Consider the following 25,550-nt stretch of genomic DNA (forward strand, 5'->3'; position numbering starts at 1 on the left):
ACCCGAACAGAAAACCCACAGTCGGAGCATACATCGCGCGGTAAAGGCGGAAATGAGCGGATCCATGGTCGTTAAATAAAGTGTAAACCCTTGACACGCATGTTAATAGGTGGCGGATTGAGTTGGCGTGGTGTCGTACGAGGCCACGTGCCTGCAACGTGCTTGTCCGCCAGGTGGAGGGGAGGGCGCACAGGTAATGGCGTCCCTCCCCTAGTTTAATAAGCCAGAGGACTTGTCCGGATATCCGTTTGCTAGAAAATTTTCTGACTCTGTTCATCGGCAATTTTTTTTCTGGCCATCGACAATTTTTTCCACAAACCTCGGGTTTGTTGCTCCTTCCGATTCTGTTTGGACTCTCTGTGATCAGTTGAGAGTCTAATGTGACTATTGTCCAGGCTAGTCAAATCAATGCAATAATGGCGGGTGGGTGAAGTAAAAAAAATTGGCATTTCTTCATCCGAAATTTTTGAATTACCATTCTCCCTGCGAAAAATGAGCTTTTCTAAGAACATAACGACTCAGTAATCACGATCTCACCAATTTTCGAAATACCATTCTCCATGCGTAAAACTAGCTTTCTCATAATAGAATGAGTCAACAATCGTGATTACTCAAATTTTCGAATTACCATTCTCCCTGCGCAAAACGAGCTTTCTCAGAACATAATGACTCAACGATCGCAATTTCTCCTGGTAAGGAAATTTCTACCTCATTCGTGATTTCTCTGCTTCCTTCTCTTCCATTCTATGCAAAGTCCCCCATAAAATTCGCCAATTTCTGTAACCAAACTGCAATAATGTCCACGACTCCACCATAGCGAGGTGTTGTAAGTGATTTTCTCATCAACAAATGTGGCCTAACAAAGGAAGAAATCACAAAAGCTTTTAGACATGACAATAAGTTACTTCGTGTAAAATCGACCCAAAATTTGGAAGAAAAATTGCAATTGTTGAATGGTTGTGGTTTGACTATCGCTGCCTAGGTTTTTTTTCTTTTTTCTGGACAAAGCTTGTCATCCAAAAACAACATGAAGCTTATTTGAAATAATAGACTGTTATTTTAATCCTTTAGTATTACTGAATTTTGTTTTTATTGGCATTAGTGACCAAAACAATTGTAGATACTCTAAGATGACTGCAAAGGCTAACACTACTGCTCTCTGAACCTCCAACATCCAAAACGATAAACTATTTCAAGAAATAGGGTTCTAGGACGGAGCTTGTGGTCTATCATCAAATCACAACCTGCGTACGTAGTCTGCATAAAAAAGAGTAATTAGGATGCTAAGAAACATGTTTGCATTGCTAAATTAGGCTTGTTGGATTTAAGCTCGGGGTTGATAGTTGTGTCAGAAATAACAATCCAAACCAAGAAATTGATGTTGCCCCGCAACTTTCAAGAAATTGGACAATGGCATGTGACGTCTGGCTTCACACTTAATTGGTTTTAATCTAATGACAAGGATGGGATCCCACATAACTCTAAGAAGCTCCCACTATTTTCCTCTTAAACCATAGGCAACCCAATTCAAAATACCATTACAGAAATAAAATGTGGATAGATCCCCACCCATGATAGGGGCTACAAAACGGTTTATTTCTCAGTTTAATAGGGGATTGACATTCCCAAGGCCAGTCCTTACTAAAATCAAATCCCAACCATGCAAGGTTCACACAATTAAGCATTAATTGTTATATATACCCACTTCAATATACCATTACAGATATAAAAAGTCACCTTCCTAGGTCAGTTGGGCAAAATGACTGAATGGGCCAACCAATGGGCTTTACTTGAACATCTGAGTTTTAGTGTTGAACCTTATATATTCAGTTTTTGGCGAAGTTATTTTCAATCACACAGATTGGATAATTGCCAATTTCACTTCTAACTTGAATGCATCAGATTTTTATTTATTGTAGGTGAATTCATTGCATGGATAGTAGGTATGGTGGTGTAGAACTACCCCTCCCTTTCATCATGTTTCTTATTTTATATGGAGGTTGAAATGTTTATGTCAGTCTGATTATGTGATAATTTTTGTGTTCATTTAGTCTACTCATCATTCTCTCTATGGGTGTCTAAATAGTCTAGTGTCTCTTTATTTTCTCCCACTCATATTGCTGTAAAAGTAGCTTCACAAGGATTGGAGACATTATGAAAATAGAAAAGATCTGTGATTTCTAATTGGGATGGGAAATTCTAGCATAGATGCCATATAAGTTTCGATTGTAATTCTAATGTTTGATATGGAAATCAATGCATATGATCATTCATATGTGCTAGCATATTTTTTCATTTTTTTTTCTTGACATGAGAATTTGGATTTTGTTGCCTTTTGTGCAGTTCTTGCCCGCACCAATTTTTGCTAGTTCATCACTAGTGGACCACCACATCCTTGCAAGGGTAACCTTTTATTAGTGGAAGCCATCATTGTAGTTGAGTGTGAATCCATAGGTCACATGCCATTTTCCAATTTCTTGAAAGATCGATAATTCTCCCAATTCCATCTTGGTTTGACTGATAAACCAAATCAATATGAATTTTTTGGGTCTGAGAAAGCAGGGTGTTACCGTCACCGGGGTTCAATCCGCCAAAGTGACATGTTCATCCCTAGTGTACCAGCACGTCCCTGCAAGGGGAACCTTTGATTAGTGGAAGCCATCATGGCAGTTGAGAATCAAGTTGGAGGTCACACCATTGCCCAATTTCTTAATAGGTGGTGGACGGCAATAAAAGTATAAGGGGAATTTTTTGTGCCATCCTTCATGGCTAAACCAAGAATTTAAGTAGAGACACCTTTCACCAACAACCTGATGATGAGGAAATGGCAGAAAAAACTAGGTGATGTTTTTAAGAAGTAGATGATCTGCTTATATAGAGGAACACATATATCATACATGACATCAAGCAAAGCAAGGTCAAGCTGGTTCAACAAGTTCAGTAAGGAAGCTAGTCTGATAAAGGAGAGCACAATTTCCAGGACACATGTATTAATTAAAAATTAAAAAGAAAATAAAAAGAGCTACAATAGTCCAATGAAGATAAGTGATTTACCCTGCTGTACAAATCTCTTTTAAATTCGATAATTATCTTTGAATGGCTGAGACCTTGCACCAGATTGATGAATTGCTAGGGAACATAGAATATGCAATTCTATCTGGATTTGAAACGGGCCAAAGAAAATTACAGCATCAACCATGTCTTTCTCAAAGAACAAGGAAACAACATATGGTAAATGCAACAATTCCATCTAGAGTACAAAGTGTATCAATCAAGCTTTCAGTATTCATCTTCTCATCCTTCAACTCATTTTGTGCTTTCAAATATTGATGATAAGATTCCAAAACATTGCTATGGTTCATAGTTTTATCACAACTTAGAGCTCTTTTAAGGATGACCAGGCTGTTTTGTCCATTTACATGGGCACCTCCCATGTCTTCCAACTGCATTGCAACGTCAATCAACTTCAGAGTCGCATAAGAACCATTAAAATTGAGAGTTGTATAAGAACCATTATAATAACTCACTCAATGAAACAACATGACAACTAATGTTGGGAGTGCATACTCACACAATCAAAGAACGTGACAATCAAAGTTGAGACTGCATACTTTGATAAAGGGGGAGATTTTAAATTATTAGAAACTATATTACGAGTCAAACATAATATATTTGACTATACACTCTTCATATCAGAGGAATAAAAGGTTGACCAATCACATATATTCATTTGGAAAACAAACAACCATTATATACTCTCAAATGAACCAAATTCTCAACTATATCTTGGTAGAAATTGAATGACACAAATTATACTATTGACTGCTAAATTTCCCCATTCATATGAATTAAATAATTGGGGGAATCAAAATAGAGTGGTTGCTCGGGATCCCAACATTGTGTTCATTAATGATATTAGAGATGTATTATAATACTCCCTCACTTATCGATCATCAAGAGAACTTGAAAAACTATGCTTCCTTTACAACAGAATTAAAATAATTAATATTTTAGATGGGGTCCAAAAGCTACCTTACATACTGCACCCTCTTAAAAAATATTCCTCCCTTTTGTCCCATTCCAGTACCAATAAGACTAGCTGCAAGAACAGATTTGGTGTTCGACCGCTATTTCAATTATTTCAGAACTGAAAATAAGCTAGCTAAGGAAGGAGTAATCTCAGTGTATCATTTTCTATCATCTATTTGCTTTTGTTGTTTTGCTTTAGAATGAATAACTTTGCTGCTAACATGTTTCTATATAGGCTATTTCTCTGATGTCCTTGCTTATTGTTTGACCATATCAGTTCAAAATGGGCAAGCGAACCAAATGGCAGTGTGTAATGGATCTTGAGGTGCAAGTCTTCAAAGACAAAATGTCCTTCTCTAGTAAAGACCTAGTTTGGACCTAAATTTAATCAGTCACTCTTAAGATGTACATCCAAATTTAAAAAAGGCAGTTTGGATTTTGGAGCAAATAAGGGTAGAAAAGGAGGCGAGTTGTTTGGCCATTCATTCCAGGATTTCACTGATCAAAGAAGGGGGTTTAAATCATCTTACAAGGGTGGATACGTGCAACATTTAATGATGGAAAATGTCTAGTAATGATCTTGACAAGATGCAAAGATGGTGAGGATAAATTTTGATTTGCATTTAATATTCATAGCTATTTTTTTTTCTTCTAATTTTATATGATGTTGCTCTTATTTTATTCTAACCCCCTCTATAATCAAAAGTTAACCAATGATGAGCTCTCCCTTGGTTATGATGATGCCCAGGTGGAGCTAGGGAGTGGAGCTAAGGAACTAGATCTAGGATAGATAGTTGTGTATTTTGAGCACAACCTCCCACATAATAAAATTAAGAAAATCCCTAGAACACATATGACACTGCAAGATGTTTGGGAGGTAGTTAGTGACAAGTAGAAGTGGTAGATGGATATGGTAATGGGCACCATTACCTATAGAAAGTGACCTTATACCATAGCTATCTTTAATGGCTTCAAGAAGATATTGTGATTGTATTCTGATACCCACAAGAAGCATAACAATTTTAAATTCTACATTGGGGGAATGGGGACATGGGAATAGTATTTTTATTATTTCTTATAATCACTTATAATCATCTAAGAGGAGGTTTCCATTTTTTTTTTTTTGTTATCATCTTAAAGGAGGTTTCCTATAATGGGATCGTTTTTCTCAATTTCTTATCATCACCTCAAAGGAGGTTTCCCAATACGGGCTTCTGCAATACTTCCAAACAAAAAATGTAATACTATTATTTATATAATATATAATTTTGACATCCTTTTAATGCCTTATTTGTTTTGTTGTTAGCAATGTTATAGTAGTTATTTTAAATGTACATTTCATGTTGTCAATTGGGGTTATCTTGGGTGTTTGGTCAGAATGGTTGTTATCTCCCCCACCCAGGTTCAAATATTGTTGTAATGGATATGTTCCTATGAATATTGTTGTAATAATACTCACTCTCCCTCTAAGGCTAAGAGAGAGGATGATTTCCCTTGAAAAAAAATATGTGCATTTCACGTTTATAGAATAAATCATCCTTGCCTACTTAGATTTGAATTTGTTGTAAATGGTTTCACATTGTTGTGATACTCAACCATTTGGCTACTTAGATTGATATTTATGCCTTTAGTGTTGTGTTGCTTGAGATTCTATCAGAGCAACCTCCCATTATGATGAAGGGAAAAAAAGTTCTCTTGGATGAAACCATAGGCCCTCTGTTCGAAGCCAACAATCCAACAGAAGAACTAAAGGGTTGGTGGATCCTTCATTGCATGAAGTATATCCGATAGACCAGGTTCTGGCCTTGTCCAAACTTGAAAAGTAATGTATTGAAGAAAATCCATTAGCCAGGCCAACCATGGATGATATTACTCAGATACTTACAACATTAGTGGAGGCACCATTAATTAAATCAAAGATGTCAATTGGTGCCAACAACATCAGTGATGTCTAACGCAGGTGAAATAACAAAAATGTGAATGGATTCCAACAAAATCAGTAATGTTCAAGGCAGGTGAAATAGTTTAACTGTTATAGGAATGTATCTGGCATATATAAAAGTAAAAACCAGTTTTGTTCAACTTGTTTCCAACCCACCTAATTTACTTTGGTGGTTGTGTTTGTGAGCCCTTTTTTATAAAATTCCCAATGTACAATCACTATTCATATAATAGTTAAATAAATCAATTTATTCCAAAAAATAAATGTCCTTCAGATATCCAGTATAGGGTATGTGGTAACCTATTATTGGCACCAAGGGATTCGATTACAATACATCAAAACCCATTACAAGTCCTCAACAATACAATCACATCTAATGTTACACCATTAATAGTTAAAAACAATTGCGAACAAAAGCTAGCATGGACAAACTTGTCCAACCACCAATAACCACAACCTTATGCAATGCACCAACACAGGATCAAAAATATTTCGAAGAAAAGCATGTGTGTCATAACTAATCATATTGTAACCACTTTGATCCAAATTAGATTAAAACCAAACCAAAACTGAGTTGCAATTGAACAACTACAGGTATTACCATGCTCCACAACTTTGTGTAGTGATGCACGGGAACCCAAAACAGTTGCACAACATTCCCTCCTCACCCTACTGTCATCTAGAGAAGGCTATTTTGATGCAACTACGACTTAGCATATTCTCTTTAAAAGGATGAGAAAAACATCCCTTTCAACAGTTGAAGTTTCGACTGTTATTCCAAAAAGAAACAATACCATGAGAACATTTAAGAGTTATACCTTTGTCGTGATATCGGTTCATGATGTTACACCTAGATACAACTAGGCATAATAACCCAAAACATATGATGTTGGGCATATCACAAATAATTAATCATTCTGCATAAATTCAGTATAGATTTCAAGGTAATGGGCAATGGGACAAAGTCTGCAATTTTTCTTTCGATTATTGAAAAAAGACAAGTATCAACGAGTAACAAGACTTGTGTCTGGGCCTGGAGTATGCCCTAAAACTGCTTCTGCTTGGCTAAGAGCTCGTCTTCCTCAGACGTAAGGAAATAGGTTAACGGCCCAAGACCCAGAGGCATCTGGCAGGAGTGATAGCCTGCTCCCTTACGGACCACCAGCGGGTTATTTCAGGTGGCGTGGTTTTCCTTGATAACAGTGATGTGTTAAACTAACATTCGCGGATAGCAGCCAGAGATGGTTGTCCTCACTGTTGGTTTGACAAACTAAGTTTGATAGGTTTTTCCACCTTTTGAAAAAAAAAAAAAAAAAAAACAAGACTTGTGTCAAAATTCCCTTTGTTGATCAGTCTACTCCCTCATTAGTAGCAACGGCCAAAATTGTTTTATTGACATTTTGAGACATAAAAATTAAACAATGATTTGACTTAAAAAAATATTTCGCAAGATTTCAATAAAAAATCTGAAAGATAAAACTCAGTTAAACAACATTATAATGTTTTAATGGGAATCACAAGACCAAGAACCAATTAATTTTCTCAAGATACGTTTACCCATATACATGGAATATATTACATTTGTCCATAAATTTGTCACCCATAAAAAAAACCGTAATCGTTGCAAGTTGTGGAAAATGATATGTTAACAGGTTCTTCTTTAGTGAAATAACCATGCTATGACCCAAGAAAAATGGTAAAAACAACCTGTTCACATACTGGGGACCTATCTTGATGTTGATCAATGATTTATGTTACAGTGGATGGTGATCCTATGTCATATTTGACATCTACGTCGGCACTTAACAATGCTCTGGACATTATATCACTAGACATCCTTTGAATGTCTGCAAAGTAATCAATGGTAAAAGATTGAAATTGACAACTCCAATTTATTGCTTCCCTATAAAGGGGTTTTAAATTGTCCTTCAGAACCCGATAGATTCCTTTCATTTGATTACATATTAGCTCTGAGTTGGTGAAGACTTCAATATCATTGAAATCATGTTTTTTTTCCTCTTTTAGCCCTTCAACAAGGGCAATGTAGTATGCTTCATTGTTTGTCGTCCTTCCAGGAACTTCTCTCTTTCCATGGAGCACATGATTTGTTTCCATATTGTGAAGGACAAATTTCAGAACTGCTTGACCTGGATTTGGAAAGCATGACACTTCAATGCATAAACTCCACTTTTGCACCATTTTTTACACTTAGAAGACCTGGAAAAGAAGATAACAATAATTCATATTAGACAAGTAGGAAGTTATATATTTCTTAATACTTAACATGTTTTTAGTGATCTTGCAAAAATTAGTTATCTATTCCTAATCTATTCCACTAACTGTTAATTCATTGAACAATCATAAACCATTCCATTCTTCTTTCCTTTTATGCCTTTCAAATATCAGTATAAGGAAAAACAACTTAAAAATATCATAACGCACATCTAGCATCACAAAGAAACAACTAGCATATCCAAGCAAGAAACACACAACATTTGGGAACATTTTTGGTGGACACATCAAAATGAAACAACCAGCCTCTCCAAGCAAGAACCACGAACCATTTGGGAACATTTTTGGCAAATAAATCAAAATGAAACAACCAACATTTCCAAGCAAAAGCCTCATAGCATTTGGGAACAATTTTTGCCGATACATAAAAATGAAACAACCAACATCTCCAAGAAAGAAACATATAGCAAGTTGGGAAGGGCACAGTCAAGCAAGCCTCCCCAGAAAAATATCAATAGGAATTGGGTAAAAGAAAATAACAGCAAGCCACCACAGAAAAAGTTTGTAGTTTGGGAACATTTTTGTCAGATACATCAAATTGAAAGAGTCATTGACACCATCCCTAGGCCAGAGAGAAATATAAATCATGGAACAACAAAGAACAACAAACCTCAGAAGGATAGGCTTGGGATCTGGGAACATATTCTAGGGATGAGTCTTCCATGGAACGCTAAATCTGGCGAACAAGCTAGAAAGGTGGAATTAAAACAGCTTGAAGTAGTAGATTCAGAATTTTCTATGCCTCCATTCACACCTTACATGGCCAAGCTACCTTAGCATAGAGGTCCCAGAGCATTTCTTTCACAATTGTTTCCTCGTTATGGTAACTATTGTGGGCCAAATTTGTCAAGTGGGAAGGACCAAGGTGGTCTTCTCTAGGACAAGAAACCAATTGATTGGTTGGATCATTGTTGTTATTGCCATGATATCGGTTATGATACACATGATCAAGTTGAGATGTTGAAAGCAGATATTGCTTTCCTTGAATGCTTGGAGAAAACTCAGATGAAGACAAAAGGAAATCCTCTCATTGCCTGAAATATTTGGCAAATTCAAGGGTACAAGTTTAACCTGTTATAATGAAAGCATTTGGTAAAACTTCCTGGAAGGTTTTGGTAAGTTTGACTCTTTGTAAGAACAAGGTGTATTCAGATGCTCTCAACAAGAGGAAATCTCTTGCACTTTCCAGTTTTTTTAGATACAAAGAATATTGAATGTGTTATACTACAAAAGGTTAGATGATATATGGATGGAGTGCATGGGTAATATGTAGAGTGTTTTGACATTAAAGTAAGTGGAAAAAACATCAAGAATTGGAAAGAAATGCAAAGCAATAAATAGCCTAAGGAGTGGCCTTTGCCCTAAAAGGTTCACAGGTATAAGTTGCCATATGATTTTGTGATTCAAAGCAATAGTTTAAATATAATAGTAGAGAATAATATTATTACAGGTGTGTGTTGTAATGATGCAAAACTAAATTTTGATTTTATTCCTTTCTATGCCTATGCATAACTTCCCTACATCTGTGCATCTAAGGAACCTTATATGCAAGGTTACACATTTTGACCATTTACAAGCCTGCAAAGCACATTGATCAACCCGAGGATATTGGACTTCAAGATTACATATTGGACTATTTTCCCATATCATATAAAAATAAATGTCTACAAAGATGAAAAGACATTAGTGAGAATCAGAAACATTGTTTTACATTGAAAATGTGTATAAGGTCAAGGAGACTCAACTGTCACATCAAACAAATCAGACATAAAAGACTACAACTGGACTACTCAATTAAAACCATGAATGAAGTCTCAGACTACTTTAAAAAAATTATTGACAAAATTCATCATTGATATGAGTTATCCATATTTGGTTGTTTTTGCAAAGATGATGCCTTTATTGACAAGATAAGTACGCCTTTCCCAGCAGCCCAGATTCTATATGAATGCAAAGTTCAAGACAGTCAGCAACATAACCATTGTGTTAATAACAAAATATCAAAACAATATATGTTATCCAACTTTCTTCTGATATAAATATGCAATGGATCCATGAAATGACATGTCCTTGGAGTTTCAATCCCACTTTAGCAAAAAATTGGTTGGTTTCTATAAAAATCCATTACTAGTCTCAAAATGGTTTATTTGTAGCCTTTACAAACTTGTTTCTATTTTAACATTCTTTCTAGTTTCCTTACCAGGTTGCTCTCTCTGTGTTTGGTACATTATATGCTTTTTCTTCTAAAATATTTGTAAATCATTAAAGTGTGTTTTTTTCCTCTTCTTGAAATTTGTGTAGATTATTAGGGCATCTTGTCGTTCCTCTTCTTCGCTCCCGTTCCACATTTGCAAGGGCATTCCTCCCTATGCCATTGTTTCATTTGTATGTTTCGGCTTCATATCAATAGTTCCAAGAAGAAGACTTGGAATTTTTGTGATCCCTCAAGATACATATAGATATGTACCATTCAATGATCTCGTGATAAAAACCAATTTACATTGTGCCTATAATGTAACAAGAATGTTGGAATCTTTTATTCAATCAGACACCATGCCCACCCTTATATCCCTAAATTACCTTATGGTGATAATTGATTGAAGGTTATTGGCCTTGTTCATCACAAGGAAACCCAAACTATGTCATTTGCCCCAAAAGGATAAACATTGCACCTTTTCTGTTTAAGTGGCCTACTTCTACATTGTAAGGGCATGGCATGTTTCGCACGTATTTGCTTTCTTGAAAAATGAAATTCTTTAATGTTGTTGGTTCTAATAGTGATTAAAATTTGATAGTCTGGACAAAAGTAGCCCAATGGAACTTTTTCATAACTAATAGTGGCTTTTGGGTATCTTCTCCAGGAGAGAGGCCTAGGAGGCCTCCTTGTGTATTGGTTCCATTCAAACCCAATATGACTGCAAGGATGTTTCTTTCGTCATATGATGAACCCTTCAAGGGAAAATATATGTCAAAATCAATTTAGAACTTGGGGAAATCAATACAATCTCTTTTGGGGTCCAAAACAGACATTACCTTCACATGGGCTGAATCAGTGCGCCTGATGAAATTGGGAAAATTATCGATCTTTCAAGAAATTGGACAATGACATGTGACCTCGGGCTTCACACTCAACTGCCATGATGGCTTCCACTAATCAAAGGTTCCCCTTACAGGGACGTGGTTGTCCACTAGTGATGAACCAACAAAAATTGGTGCGGGCAAGAACTGCACAAAAGGCAACATAATCCAAATTCTCATGTCAAGAAAAAAAATGGAAAAATACACAAGCACATCTGAATCATCATATGCATTGGTTTCCATATCAAACATTAGGATTACAATAAAAAATTATATGGAATTTATGCTAGAATTTCCCATCCCAATTAGAAATCACAAATATTTTATATTTTTGTAATGTCTCCAATCCTTGTGAAGCTACTTTTATAGCCGTATGAGTGGGAGAAAATAAAGAGACACTAGTCTATTTAAACACCCATAGAGAGAATGACAAGTAGACTAAATGAACACAAAAATTATCACATAATCAAACTGACAGAAACCTTTCAACCTCCATATAAAACAAGAAACATAATGAAAGGGAGGGGTAGTTCTACACCACCATACCTACTATCCATGCAATGAATTCACCTACAATAAACAAATAAAAATCTGATGCGTTCAAGTTAGAAGTGAAATTGGAAATTATCCAAACTGTGTGATTGAGAATAACTTCGCCAAAAACTGGACATATAAGGTTCAACGCTAACACTCAAATGTTCAAGTAAAGTCTATTGGTTGGCCCATTCAGTCATTTTTCCCAACTGACCCAGGAAGGTGACATTTTATTTCTTTAATGGTATATTGAAGTGGGTATATATAACAATTAATGCTTAATTGTGTGAACCTTGCATGGTTGGGATTGAATTTCAGTAAGGACTAGCCTTGGGAATGTCAATCCCCTTTTACACTGAGCAATGAACCGTTTTGTAGCCCCTGCCATGAGTGGGGATCTACCCACATTTTATTTATGTAATGGTATTTTGAATTGGGTTGGCTCTGGTTTAAGAGTAAAATAGTGGGAGATTCTTAGAGTTATGTGAGATCCCATCCTCATCATTAGATTAAAAGCAATTGAGTGTGAAGCCAGAGGTCACATGCCATTGTCAAATTTCTTGAAAGATATGGGGTAACATCAATTTCTTGGTTTGGATTGTTATTTCTGACACAATTATCAACCCCGGGCTTAAATCCAACAAGCCTAGTTTAGAAGTGCAAACATGTTTATTAGCATCCTAATTACTCTTGTTTATGCAGACTACATAGGCAGGTTGTGATTTGATGACAAATACGATAATTTTCCCAATTTCATCTTGGTTTGATTGTTGAATCTTGTAGTGGGCTGAATTGGAAGCCTAATAGATGTTTAAAACTAGCACCACAAGCTGTGAACAAAGTTCAAAGTAGGACCATAGGCACACAAATCCCAACGGTGGCTATCTTGTATAATTACTTTCACCTTCTGAGCAAGAGATGCAAATGGTAGCAAGCCCAATTAATGGCTATATCAAGAATGTCTCTGTTGGTAATGAGGATATAACTTAAGGACTTGCATTCAATGGATCCTCTGCTGGTAGACCACAAGCTCCATCCTAGAACCCTATTTCTTGAAATAGTTTATGATTTTGGATCTTGGAGGTTCAAAGAGTAGTATTGTTAGCCTTTGCAGTCGTCTTAGAGTATTTACAGTTGATTTGGTCACTAATGCCAATAAAAACAAAATTCAGTAATACAAAGGATTAAAATAATAGTCTACTATATCAAATAAGCTTCATGTTGTTTTTGGATGACAAGCTTAGTAAAATAAAAATAAAAATCGGGCGGTGGTAGTCAAACCATAACCATTGAACAATTGCAAAGTTTCTTCCAAAATTTGGGCCGATTTTACATGAAGTAACTTATTGTCATGTCTAAAATATTTTGTGATTTCTTCTTCTGTTAGGCCATATTTGCTGATGAGAAAATCACTTACAACTCCTCGCTATGGTGGAGTCGTCAACGTTATTGCAGTTTGATTACAGAAATTGGCGAATTTTATGGGGGGACTTTGCATAGGATGGAAGAGAAAAAAGCGGAGAAAGCAGGAATGAGGTAGAAATTTCCTTACTATGAGAAATCACAATTGCTGAGTCGTTCTATTCTTAGAAAACTTGTTTTGCATATGGAGAATGGTAATTCGAAAATTGGAGGAATCACGATTTTTGAGTCATTATGTTATGAGAAATCTCATTTTGCACATGGAGAATGGTAATTCAAAAATTTTCGCAGAGAGAATGATAATTCAAAACTTTTAGATGAATAAATTGCCGGTTTTTTTACTTCACCCACCCGCCACTTTTGCATTAACTCAACTAGCCTAGACAACAATCACATTAGATTCCTAGCTGATCACCAGAGAATCCAAATAGAATCGTAAGGAGTGACGAACCCAAGGTTTGTGGACAAAATTGTCGATGGTGAGAAAAAATTGTCGATGAACGAAGTCGAATTTTTTTCGATCGGCGGATAAATCCGGAAATTCCTCTGCTTGGGTAGACTACTCGATTCATAATTTTGTTTCTAATGGGTGAATGAAGATTGTGCAAGATTATAGGAGGAGCATTGAGATTTCATGGCAAATTTTGTAGAAATGCAAGCATTTAAAAAAGCCAATCACATTAAATTTATTAAATTTAATATTTTGGATTTTATCTTGATAGGTTCACCATGGAAAATTTTAGGGGCTAATATTCACAGGTGGGCTAATTTTCCATGATTTTTCAAAAAAAAAGATTTCCCAATTTCCCTATTTTTTTTTTTTTTAAATGATTCGCCCAAATTTTACAATATAATTATTTTACCTTAGAAATCGCCAACATTATATAGAGACTATATAAAAAATCATTATAAGTATGAATAATTTTACACATATATCAATAAACATTTGATAGTTTTCATATTAGGGCCTAGTGAGATTCGCCAATGTTTTTAAACTTCAAGATATTTTTCCATCCTTAAAATTTTCCCTGACGTTCACATTAAATGCATTATTTTATGACGTGATGTTTTATATAGTGGGGAAATTTTACTTGGTCTTACTTAAGGTAAAAAAAAAATAAAAAAAAATAATAATAATAAAAAAATAAAATAAAAAAATAAAAATAAAAATAAAAAAAAATCATTAATAATGTACATGAGATAATGAGGAGAACATTATGAATTATGAGTTATATTTTAATTTCGTTTATTATAATGTGTTATATTAGATAATTAATTATTATCTTTTCTTTTAATCCCAGAAATTACTAAAAGGATTTTAATGTGGAGAATTCGAGTGGGGATTTATTTAAATGATGAAATATGTATTATATTTAATCAAAATCATAACTATCAATGTAATTTTGTTTGGAAGTTACGAGAACTAAAAATGAAACGAACTTCCAGATATTTAAAAGATGTAGAAGATTGTTCCAGTGACTTTTTTAGGCAAATAGAGGATGGTTGTGCATCGGAGATGAAGACTTATTCTTTTTAAGGCCATCATGTACTTGTTGTAGTGGCGTTGTTCATTGTCACTATGAGGATTTTATTCAATAATATATATTTCTTTCTGTGTGTTTTTTTATGTGAGGATTTATTTATTGGTTCATTGTGCAGGTTATTGATATACCATGATTATTCAATAATATTGCACGCAATAACGATTTAAATACTTGAATATTTTTTTTAATCGCAAAACAAAACTCTAACTATACATGTTATTTAGGATTTTATTTGCACATATATTTAAATACCATAAAACCAGTCCTCCTATTTTATTCTTTATTGTTAACTTATTTTTCATTTTTCTATTGTACTGGTAATACGTGGTGATTAACAATGCTTTAACATGATCAGATTCATTAATCTCCCACACATTAAAATTTGTTTAGTTTTCCTCCAATATTTACTATTTAGAAATATCAAATCAAATAGTTTAATTGTTTTGTTGCATGATGAATAATAATAGCACTTGATTCCATATTCTTTCAACTACAACATTTCTATTAAATGCATTTAAACCAGTTTTTCCTAACTTTTGTCTTTTCATTTTATTTTAATTTTTAATTTTTACTAACCCTTATGTTTTGTGAGAAATATGATATATTAATTTAAACCTCATTTAGTCATAATGATATTTTATTTTTAATCAGTTTTCATACGTTATATGTCTACCACTTCTATTTCCTAAAAAGCTTTATTTATTTAAAATACTCTTTATTCAATAATCTGACCTATTTATCTGTTAATTAGAAAATCTATTTAACTTACATTATTCTACAACGACCATTCAATTTTGATTATCACCAGGGATTACCCCCTATGGTGAAAGAGAGGCCAACCCTTATCACCTGGAGCGGGAGGATCTAGGATCCTTAGTGATTTGGTTTTAGGGTGTCCTTAGTTACTGGGACAATTTGAGCACCAACATCTTTTGGCGCCGCTACCGGGGAATGAAGGTCTAGTTTTCATTTCCTTTGGTCACTGAATTAATTGGTTAAATCTGTGATTCATTGATGGCCAGGGTCATAGTTGTATGCGCCTTATAGTGTTTAAGGTAAATATTTCTTATTTATTTGTTCACGTGATGACTACTTAGTTTAATTTTGTTGTTGATTTTGTTTCAATGGTGGTTTCATGGATTTCTTCACATTTTTCTCCTTTGCACTTTTCCTATATTGCAGGTTCTCCACATGATTTACCTGACATAGATATATGGGATGCTTACCTACCTCATTTTTGAAATGATGAATGGGATAATCTGGTACAACACCTCAAAGAATTCCACATCAACATTCTAAAGATGGGAGTACACAATGAAGATGTTCTAATGAAGCTATTCATGATTTCCTTGGAAGGCGACACTCAGAAGTGGTACAAAAGTCTCCCTCCTGGTACAATTTCCTCTCTCAAATATTTTCATACAAGTTTTCGTGACTATCATAGATGTATGTATCCTATAGGATTACTTGAATTTGAATGTTGCGAACATAATAATGATAATAACCTTGAAAATCAATATGACGACAACAATTAAGAAACCCAAATGGATTATGAATCTGAAATAGAAAGCAACATTAATGAAGCTAACTTTGAAAACTTTGAAAAAACACCTTTTATCACATTTATTAATGAACATGTTGTGCTATCAAATCTTGAAGATCATGAACAAGTTACTTCTCTTTCTTTAACATAATATCATACAACAAACTTATGCTTAACGAAATCTTTAGATTCTATAACTCCTAATTATTCTTAACTATCTTTGTTTCCATGTTTAGAAGAGGATAATAATGAAAATGATAAAGGAGAGGTTACATCTGAAAATATTTGATTCAACACCCTACCAATTGGAAATTTTGTTACATATTCCTTAAGGTCCTCAACAACCATTGAGAAACAAAGATATCCGTCCACCTATTGACCCTATTTTAAAACCTTTTTGTGATGAAACATGTAATCTATTACATGAACTTATCTTTGACTATTTTGGCTCAATTTCATATGGTGTTCATGTTGACCTTTCCCAACCAGCTGTTTATGATTGATATGATGATGAATTGAATCATGAAGTGGACATACAATCTGATCATGAATTTAGTTCTTGTTTTGAACATATTTTTGATATTTTTCATACTTGTGAGAATGAGGGCTATGATAAATTAATTGAATCAATATTTCTAAAACCTGTTTATGATAACTATGAGGAAAATGAATTTATAAATGAAAATGAAATTAAACATATCAATTCTTTCCTTTCACCTCCTCCTAGTTATTATAGCTATAACCGATGTAATAGCCTACAAGGTAATCATGTTTTGAATTCACAATTTTCAGAACATAAGTCTCATAATGAGGAAAATGTAGTTTTTCTTGTTCTATTGATGAAACTTTCAATCAAAATTTTGAGGATGTTGCATCTTATAATGGCGATAATGCTCTTCATTTACAATCTCTTTCCCAACATGCTACGAAATTCGATCATAATACTTTTGATTTGAAACACGCTAACTTTTTCGAAGAATACTCTTCACCTGTTTTAAATCATGAATCTGAAGAATGTTGTGGGACCATTTCATAAAACAACAAGAAGCCCTCCTATGAAATAATTGTTGAAAATTTCACGCTTGAAAATTTTAATCATTTAACTTTTCAAATGGGATATCATGACTTTGTGGAGGAATGGATGAATGACGTTTTAAAAAAAACATCAATCTAATGCCGCTTTTATATCTACTCTCTTCTAGGAAGCATGTTAGTTGATGAAACTTACTCTTTGCTTCCTATATTATAGTTTTAGTTAAGAAGTTAGGAAGTTAACCTCTGATAAAATTTGTGTTTGGGTACACTGGATTTTTGATTTTTTTATTATAAATATTGTCATTGAAACACATTGTATATAAATAATATACATAAATCAACCTTTTATGCCTCTTAAGATTAGAATGAATAAAGAAGAAGTCTTTTACATCTTCAAGAGTCTTTATGAGATCAAAGCAGAATGGAATACATATAAATGAGTCCCTAGTATAAACCATCTTACGAGATTTGTTAATACATAAAGACTTGGTTTGTAAATCATGTTTGAGGGGTAACAATCTTTAAAGGGACCAGACCTCAATTTCTTTAATGTTAATTTCATATTGAATCTTCCTCACCACATCCCTCTTTCACACTACTTACACATAAATACGAAGGGATCGCATTAAGTCATAAGAGATAGACCTATAACCATAAGATTTGGCTTCCATACAATTGAATTGAAACTTAGTAGCACTAGTTATAACCATGCATGAGATCTTCCTAATCAACATACTACCCTAGGGATAGGAACCTATGTTTTCTTAGGTGGGCTACGCTGATATCTTCGTCGGGGCTATAGACGCTCTGGAAGTGGAGTAAGGCCAGTGGCACTAGATTAGAATCTAATGTGTAATCTTCCCACTCCTTCTATTGAGGTAACTTTCGATGGGGCATGTTGACATCCCCAATGGGGCTATTAATGCTCATTGGCAGTGGATCAATGTCAATGGTATTGGACTAAGTACAGTGCTTAATCCTCCCTGTGAATGTTATGTTTGCTAAATAAATTGAAAGAAGGGCCTCTAACACGAAGAGCTAACAAGAATCTAGAGAGTTCCTCATCTCAGGATAGTGAATGACTCTATTGGGGCTATGGGTGCTCGCTAGCAGCGGAGCGATATCCAATTTTGGAAACTCGTGTTATAAACCCAAAAGGGAAACAAAACCCTGATAACTAACCTCCGTAGTTTTGATCAAATGTATTCCAAAATAAATGTCCCTCTTATGAAGTATAATTAACTTTATGATTTGTGTCATTCCCTGATCATTAACTGTAAGTATGTATCACTTATTATGGTGTTGAATGCTCTTATGAAGTGATACAATTATCATTTATGCTCATCTGCCTTAAACATTATCATAACTACCTCGATATATGTAATATATAAACAAATGTATTTTATGTATGTAAATAATCATTGAACTTGTTAATCTATACATATTGGGACCTCACATTTATTCCTGTTTCATTCTTGCTATCAATTCACTAAGCCTTTAAGATGCAAAATATTTTCCTTTTATTACTTTTTGTCTCTTCAATTTCTTTTTTCGACTCCATGCCCAATATAAAGGCTTCTAATCTATGTTCCTGATCTTCCGCAGGGGAGCATCATCCCCAATTGGAGCCAAATGTTGTCGCCAATTTGACCCCAATTAGATCTTGGCTCCTTTGGTCAGTTTTGCCTTCTACCTTCTCTCATATTCTCATGATTGAAAATCGGTTCCTTGAAATTTCTTGTTTGCGCTGCATTAATTTGGTTGTTATAGTAATCATTGTAGCTTATACAAATTATTACATTAAATAAAAAATTGAAATTCTAACCTTAAATTAATTTTTTACATAAGAGATACCTAATTACAATTTATAATTTTCATTATAACAATCATTATTTTTTTTTGTAAGCTAGGGAGAGACCTTCTTTTTCTATTATCGCAAATTGAAATCACTACATGCTTGTGGTGATCTCAACCCGCCCCGAGGGGAAACCAGGTTTATTGACCACCTTAAGTTTTTGATAGCTATCCAAAAATAAAAGGTTCTCATTCTGTCTTTCCATGCTTTATACACATCACCCTTATGGCTATTAAAACTATTTTTTGTCTGCATACTAGAATAACAAAAAGTCCTACAGATAACTAACTATAACTAGAGAGAGATTTTATAGAAACCTCTAATTATCATGCTTTCTCTACTGGTTCGCTGTGCCTGCCTGTTGCTCCTTCTCCTTTTTGAGTCCCGATCCACTCGCTTGTAACTGCTGTTGAATTTCGTCCATCTTCTTATCCTGCATGAACAAGGTGATTTGGATGTTCCTTAGCTCCTTTTTCAGATTTGGAATCCCTTGGGATAATTCTGCCATTTCCATGGCTACTTGTTCCATAGCCTTGGCAAGCAGTCTCTTCATAACCCAATAGACGTGAAGAGATTGTTTGTATAGTGTCATGCGACCACGCGTATTGCCCGGATCTGGGAGAAGATACTCCCAGTCCTCTAATTCCGACTCCGACTGAGCCTGAATTGCCTCCTCTTCCAGCTGCTCGATAATCCTCCTGATTTTTGGATTGGTATTTTCGCAATAAGCCCTTTCAGCGAACTGCACTTTCCTGCCTATAGATTTCCTCCCCCTCCTGACATTCCCTGTTACGTTGTCCTCTCCGATTCCTGTCGTTCCTCCTCTGCCTCTTCTTCCTCGCCCGCTTCTCTCTCCAGCTCCTCCTCTTCTCCTATATCCTCCCCTGCCTCACCTTCTTCTCCCTCCTGCCGGACTTCCACATTCCTCTCCTTCCTCATGTTCCTGGTAGCCCCCTGTGTCATCTTTTCCTCTTTTCAGAACCTTGGCCCTTCCTAACCTTCCCGTCCTGCCGGAACTCTCACTCCCTGGTTCTCCTTTCTCTCTATCAGAGTCGAACATCTCAACGTCGTCCTCTGAGTCATCATGGATTGAGAGAATTTCCTTCTCTGTATCCACCTCCATTATTCCTTTGCCTTTTTCTTCTCGATCCCCTCGGCCTTGGTTTCCTCCCTCTGTCTTACTCCTCGTCCATATTCTTGAGGTCATTCTGCTCCCCTCAGCCATATTCTCCTTGCACTCTGACTTCCTCCTCTGAATTACTGCTCTCTCTTCCAGATTCCTAATCGTCCTCCTTCTTCGTGCTGTGTTCATCATTGCTCTGCCAATTTTTCTTGTTCTTCTGCATGCACCTTTCCTGTTCCTTCGTTTTTGCCACCTCTTCTCGCTTATACCTCCCCTCCTCCTTCGCCTCTTGTGGTCTGCCTCCCTTTTCATCTTTCTGCCCATTTCCTCCGTGCTATCATGTCTCTGTCTAGTCCCTGACACCCTGACAAATCTACCCTCCTCCATCGGTACTCTACCATCTCCTCGCCTTGAGATGATATCCTTTGCCACGATCCACTTGTCCTCGCTCATCATGACCTGATCACCGCCTGCTCGGTCCTGCATGCTAACCTGCCGAGCATTAATTATCCTGTGCGCTGTCGTTCTCATCCCGATCGGGAGTCCTTTAATCATCCCCTTATCTGGTAATTGATTCATTATGGTCATGGGTGATTATGTTTTTAAGTTCTACCCAGCTCGGGTTATTCTCTATTGAGGACCAGCTGTTGTCCAATCTTCTAACCGGTTCTTTACTCCCCCAATTCGCCAAAAGGTCCGCAGCCCTATTCCCTTTTCGCCTCACATGGTTTATAACTTTATATTCAATTCTCCTTAGTAGCCCCGCTATGTCTTGGATAATCCCCGCTGTCCTCCAACTTTTAGCCACTTGCTCCCAGCTCTTGCCATCCCTTAGTTTACGGAGCATCTCTATTGTTACCTGCGAGTCTCCTTCTATCTCCAAATTCATGTATCTATTCCTCACTGCTATCCTTAACCCCTGATGCACCGCCCACAGCTCTGCTTCATTATTCGTCATTTCGCCTCCCCATTCCGCAAACACCCACCTTGTATTTTCCTTACTGTCCCTAAAGATACCCCCAAGGCCTGCCGGCCCTGGGTTTCCTTTGGACGCCCCATCAAAGTTCAGTTTAATAAAATTCTCTCCGGGATATCTGAATTGGTTAGGGCTCTGGGTTTGAGATCTTATCCTATTCTCTTTTCTGGGGTAGATCATACCAAAGTCCATATTTAATTTGGATACTATTCTCCTTTCCTCCTGATTCATTTTCCAATCCTCCTCTTCCCATGCCTCAGACAGAACTATTTCTTTCATCGATTTACAGATTTCCTCCCATATTCTTGCAGATTGATTACTTTTCTCCCGAAAGATCCTCCTGTTTTGTTCTTTCCACAGAGACCATATTACGAAGCCCACTGACAAATTCCATATTCTCCTCACCACTCTGCAGAGGAATTGTTTTTTGCCCCATTGCATAATGGTATTTTGAATGCTATTAGGGTCTCTCTTTGTCTTTCCAAAAAGTATTCTAATTTCTTCCCATAAACATCTAGCATATGGACAATTGTTCAGTATGTGCTCCTGGGTTTCTATTTCTCTGTTGCATAGACTGCATCTCGAGGGTCCATTAAAACCTTTCTTCTGGATTTTATCCCATGTTAGAATCCGTTCTTTGCTCACCAGCCATGCGAATATTGTTATTTTCGGCCACCACTTGCCCTCCCATATCACTCTCCAGTCTGTAGTTCCTTCCTCCCTTTCCTGGTGCGTTGTCAAATAGTAGGCTTCTTTTACTGTAAAGGTTCCTTTCATTGTTTTTCCCCATCTGAGAATGTCCATTCCTGATCTTGTTTTAATCTTCCTCGATTCTACCTCTTTAGTATATATTTTCCCCAGATCTTGGTTTATATTTTCATACCATTCTTCTGGCTTCCTCCACACCCTCCATATTTCATTGGTCTCTCCGTCTTTCCAATAATCCCTCACATATTCCAATCCTGCCCTCTTCGCTTTCTGTTGAACTTCTTGTAAAGTTTGTATCTCTGTCAGTTTGTCTCTCTGCTGCCAACCCTCCTCCCAAAATCTAGCACTACTTCCTTCACGTATTTCCCAGAAGGCATGATTGTTTACAATGTACCTATTCTGGCTTGCCAGTTCAGGCATGATTGTTTACAATGTACCTATTCTGGCTTGCCAGTTCCCAGATTGAAGATCCTTTTGGGATTTCTTCGACTCTCAATCTACCCGCTACTGTATCAGGCATATTATATTTCTGAGTCCATATTCTCTTCCATACATCATTTCCCCCTTGCACCCACCTCCACCATAATTTTGCTCCTAGCACCTTGTTTAGCATTTCAGGGTCTCTCATACCTAGCCCCCCTTCATCTTTTCTTTTCATAAGATTTTTCCATGAAACCAAATCCCATTTCCTCTGTTGTTTTGGTCCACCCCATATAAACTTCCCGAATATTTCTTTCATTTTTGTGCATGCCCATCTGGGTGCAGCCATAATGGATAGAGGGTAAATAGGTATCGATTGAAGGACCGATTTCAAAAGGACAATTCTGCTGGCAATGTTCAACGATCTAAAAGACCAGCTCGCCAATTTGTTTTTTATTTTTTCTATAGTACTCTGCCAATTTTTCATTCGAGTAGGGTTTATATCCAGCTGATTCCCCAGGTACTTAGTAGGAAGTTCCCCCTGTCTGAAGCCTAAAGTTCTGGTAAGATGAGCCTTGATTGAATCAGGAGTATTAAATATGAATGTACATGATTTTTCTTTGTTAATTTCCATACCTGATGCCTCCATGAATATTTCTAATATTCTTTTAATGTTCCTCACCTCTTTGATTGAGACCTCACCGAAAAGCATAATATCATCTACAAACTGCTGGTGTGTGATGGGCAGATTGTTTCTCCATAGTTTTAAGCCTTTGATTTTCTTTTCCCTTAGCTCTTTTTTGAAATTTCTCCCTAAACCTTCAACTGCCATTATGAATATGAATGGGGAGATAGGATCTCCCTGCCTAATTCCCCTTGTTGCATTAAAGGTGGTCGTTGGGACACCATTTACTAGAATAGAGAAATTCGGGGTTGAAATCATGCTGTAGACCCATTCGATACATCTAATATCGAATCCATATGCTCCAAGAACCGCTCTGAGGTATTTCCAGCTTAAACGGTCATAGGCTTTTGACAGATCTAACTTCATCATCATTCCTCTCTGCTTTTTCTGATTTAGGGAATGTATCATCTCCTGAGTAACTACTAATCCATCAAGTATTTGTCGTCCCTCCACAAAGCCAGTTTGCTCTGGTGAAATAATATTCGGAAGTAAAGGCTTTAATCTTTTCTCTATCAGAGTAGCTATAATCTTATATATGACATTGCACAGGGCTATTGGGCGGAAACCTTGAACATCCTCAGAATTATTGCTCTTAGGAATCAAGGTTATAAAGGTCGAGTTAATACCTGGCCATATCTTTTTCTTCATTCTTGATTCCTCTACAGCTTCCAAGACTTCCTGACCTAGAAAGTACCATCCTGCCTGATAGAATTCCACTGTGTATCCATCTGGTCCTGGTGCTTTGTTCTTGCTCATATTCATCACAATTTCTTCCACCTCTTCCAAAGTTACTGCCCTCATCAGAGCCTTATTTTGCTCATTTGTTATTAACCTTGGAATATCCTTGCAAATACACTCTATTTCTTCTCCCCGATCTCTTTGTGGTTTTGTGAGAATCCCTTTGTGATAATCCACTAAAACTTTTTCAATAGCTCCCTGTTCTACTATCCTTTCCCCCTCTACATTTTTGATAGAGAAGATCCGATTCCTTTGTCTGTTCTGAACCATAGCTTGATGAAAAAACTTGGTATTTCTTTCACCTTCGCGCAGCCATTTTATTCTTGACTTTTGTCTCCACAAAATCTCTTCCTGTTTCCTTCTTTCTTCCAGTTGGCTGATTATTCTTCCCTCCTCATTGCTTCTTTCCTCATCCCTCCCTTCCAAAATTATTTTTTGCTGTATTTCTTCCATCTCTCTCTAATTTTTGTTTTTCCTCCATGATGTTCCCAAACTCTTCCTTGTTCCATTTTTTGATTTTCCCTTTGATTTCTTTGAGTTTTAACTGGATGGTATGCATCTTCCCCTTCCCTTTAACTTTACTCTGAGTCCACCATTCTTCCACTTTGTGTAAGAATTGAGGATTTCTGAGCTAGAAGGCCTCGAATCTAAATGGTTTCTTACCGTTGTTTTTCTTAATATCAATTTCCAGTCTGATCGGCCAGTGGTCCGAGCCTAGGCCTGGCAAAATTTTAGCTTCTATAAACACATCCCGATTCAAAATTTGCTCAGATAAAAGAAACCTATCTAATCTCGAGGCAATTTGGTTTTTTCCTCCCCTCCTATTATTCCATGTATGAACACCGTTAGTTGTAGGAATATCTACCAGCCTCTGTTCTGTAATCATCTCATTGAACTCCTCCATATTCTGATCCGGTCTCCTTACACCACCTTTCTTTTCCCCTATCGTTCTAATCATATTAAAGTCTCCTCCTATTATCCATAGAGTTCCAGGGATAATTCTTCTAATAGCTTGCATATTCTTGAGGAATTCCTTCCGCTCCCTGGGGGTGTGCGGTCCATAAACCCCTGAAATAAGAATTCGCTCCTCTGATCCCGTCAACCTGAACATGCCTGTTAGTATTCTAGGAAAACTAATCCAATTCTCAAAAATTACCTCCTCAGGGTTCCAGATGATTGCCAGACCCCCTGCTGTTCCATCTGCATCTTGGGCCATTACCTCGTATTGTGGCTTAGTCCTTTTCATAATTTCTACCAACTGTTGATACCCCATTTTCGTTTCCTGGATTATCATTATGCTCGGTTTATCTTTCTTCAATCTTTCCTTTAAATACCTCTGCTTACCTTTACTGTTAAGTCCCCTGATATTCCAGCTTGTGACTATCATTTATAACTTTTTGATGGTTGTTGAAATACCTCTGAAAGAGGTATCACCCTTCCTGAATTTACTAATATTTCTCCTACTGCTTGAATCGTTTCATTTATAGTTCATCTTCCTCTCTTTCTACCCCCCTTGCCAGTACCATCCATTCCCAGGCTTTGGTTTCCCTGTGACCCTGTTTGATCTATTTGAATCTCTGAGGTGCTACCCTTCTTCTCCTTATATTTCTGGAATGTATCTTTATA

At 36.3% G+C, this 25,550-nt stretch overlaps 2 protein-coding genes and 1 pseudogene across 2 annotated transcripts; 1 reads left to right on the plus strand and 2 right to left on the minus strand.

Annotated features, from left to right (window-relative positions):
* The first annotated feature begins 99 nt into the window (after positions 1 to 99).
* Positions 100 to 9,798, plus strand: LOC149221172 (uncharacterized; annotated as a pseudogene).
* An 11,158-nt stretch (positions 9,799 to 20,956) lies between these two features.
* Positions 20,957 to 24,377, minus strand: LOC149221173 (uncharacterized). The gene is made up of 2 exons (XM_089387340.1): positions 23,184 to 24,377; positions 20,957 to 22,480 (listed from the first exon to the last, which is right to left on the minus strand). Exons 1-2 carry the CDS (start codon positions 24,375 to 24,377, stop codon positions 20,957 to 20,959), a joined length of 2,718 nt encoding a protein of 905 aa, XP_089243466.1.
* Positions 24,378 to 24,555: 178 nt separating this feature from the next.
* Positions 24,556 to 25,197, minus strand: LOC149221174 (uncharacterized). The gene has a single exon (XM_089387341.1). It carries the CDS (start codon positions 25,195 to 25,197, stop codon positions 24,556 to 24,558), a length of 642 nt encoding a protein of 213 aa, XP_089243467.1.
* Between the last annotated feature and the right edge of the window lie 353 nt (positions 25,198 to 25,550).

This window comes from Pinus tabuliformis, chromosome Q (assembly GCF_031772625.1).
Source record: "Pinus tabuliformis cultivar Carrire ecotype Pingquan chromosome Q, CPIR1, whole genome shotgun sequence".
NCBI classification, from domain to species: domain Eukaryota; kingdom Viridiplantae; phylum Streptophyta; class Pinopsida; order Pinales; family Pinaceae; genus Pinus; species Pinus tabuliformis.

What these genes read in the sequence shown, in the direction of transcription:
- LOC149221174 (XM_089387341.1), bottom strand. Translation starts at nt 25,197, where the DNA reads ATGGGGTATCAACAGTTGGTAGAAATTATGAAAAGGACTAAGCCACAA.
- LOC149221173 (XM_089387340.1), bottom strand. Translation starts at nt 24,377, where the DNA reads ATGGAAGAAATACAGCAAAAAATAATTTTGGAAGGGAGGGATGAGGAA. An exon ending in GTGAGGTCTCAATCAAAGAG is followed by an intron (nt 22,481 to 23,183) that starts GTGAGGAACATT and finishes CTGGCAAGCCAG; the next exon opens with AATAGGTACATTGTAAACAA.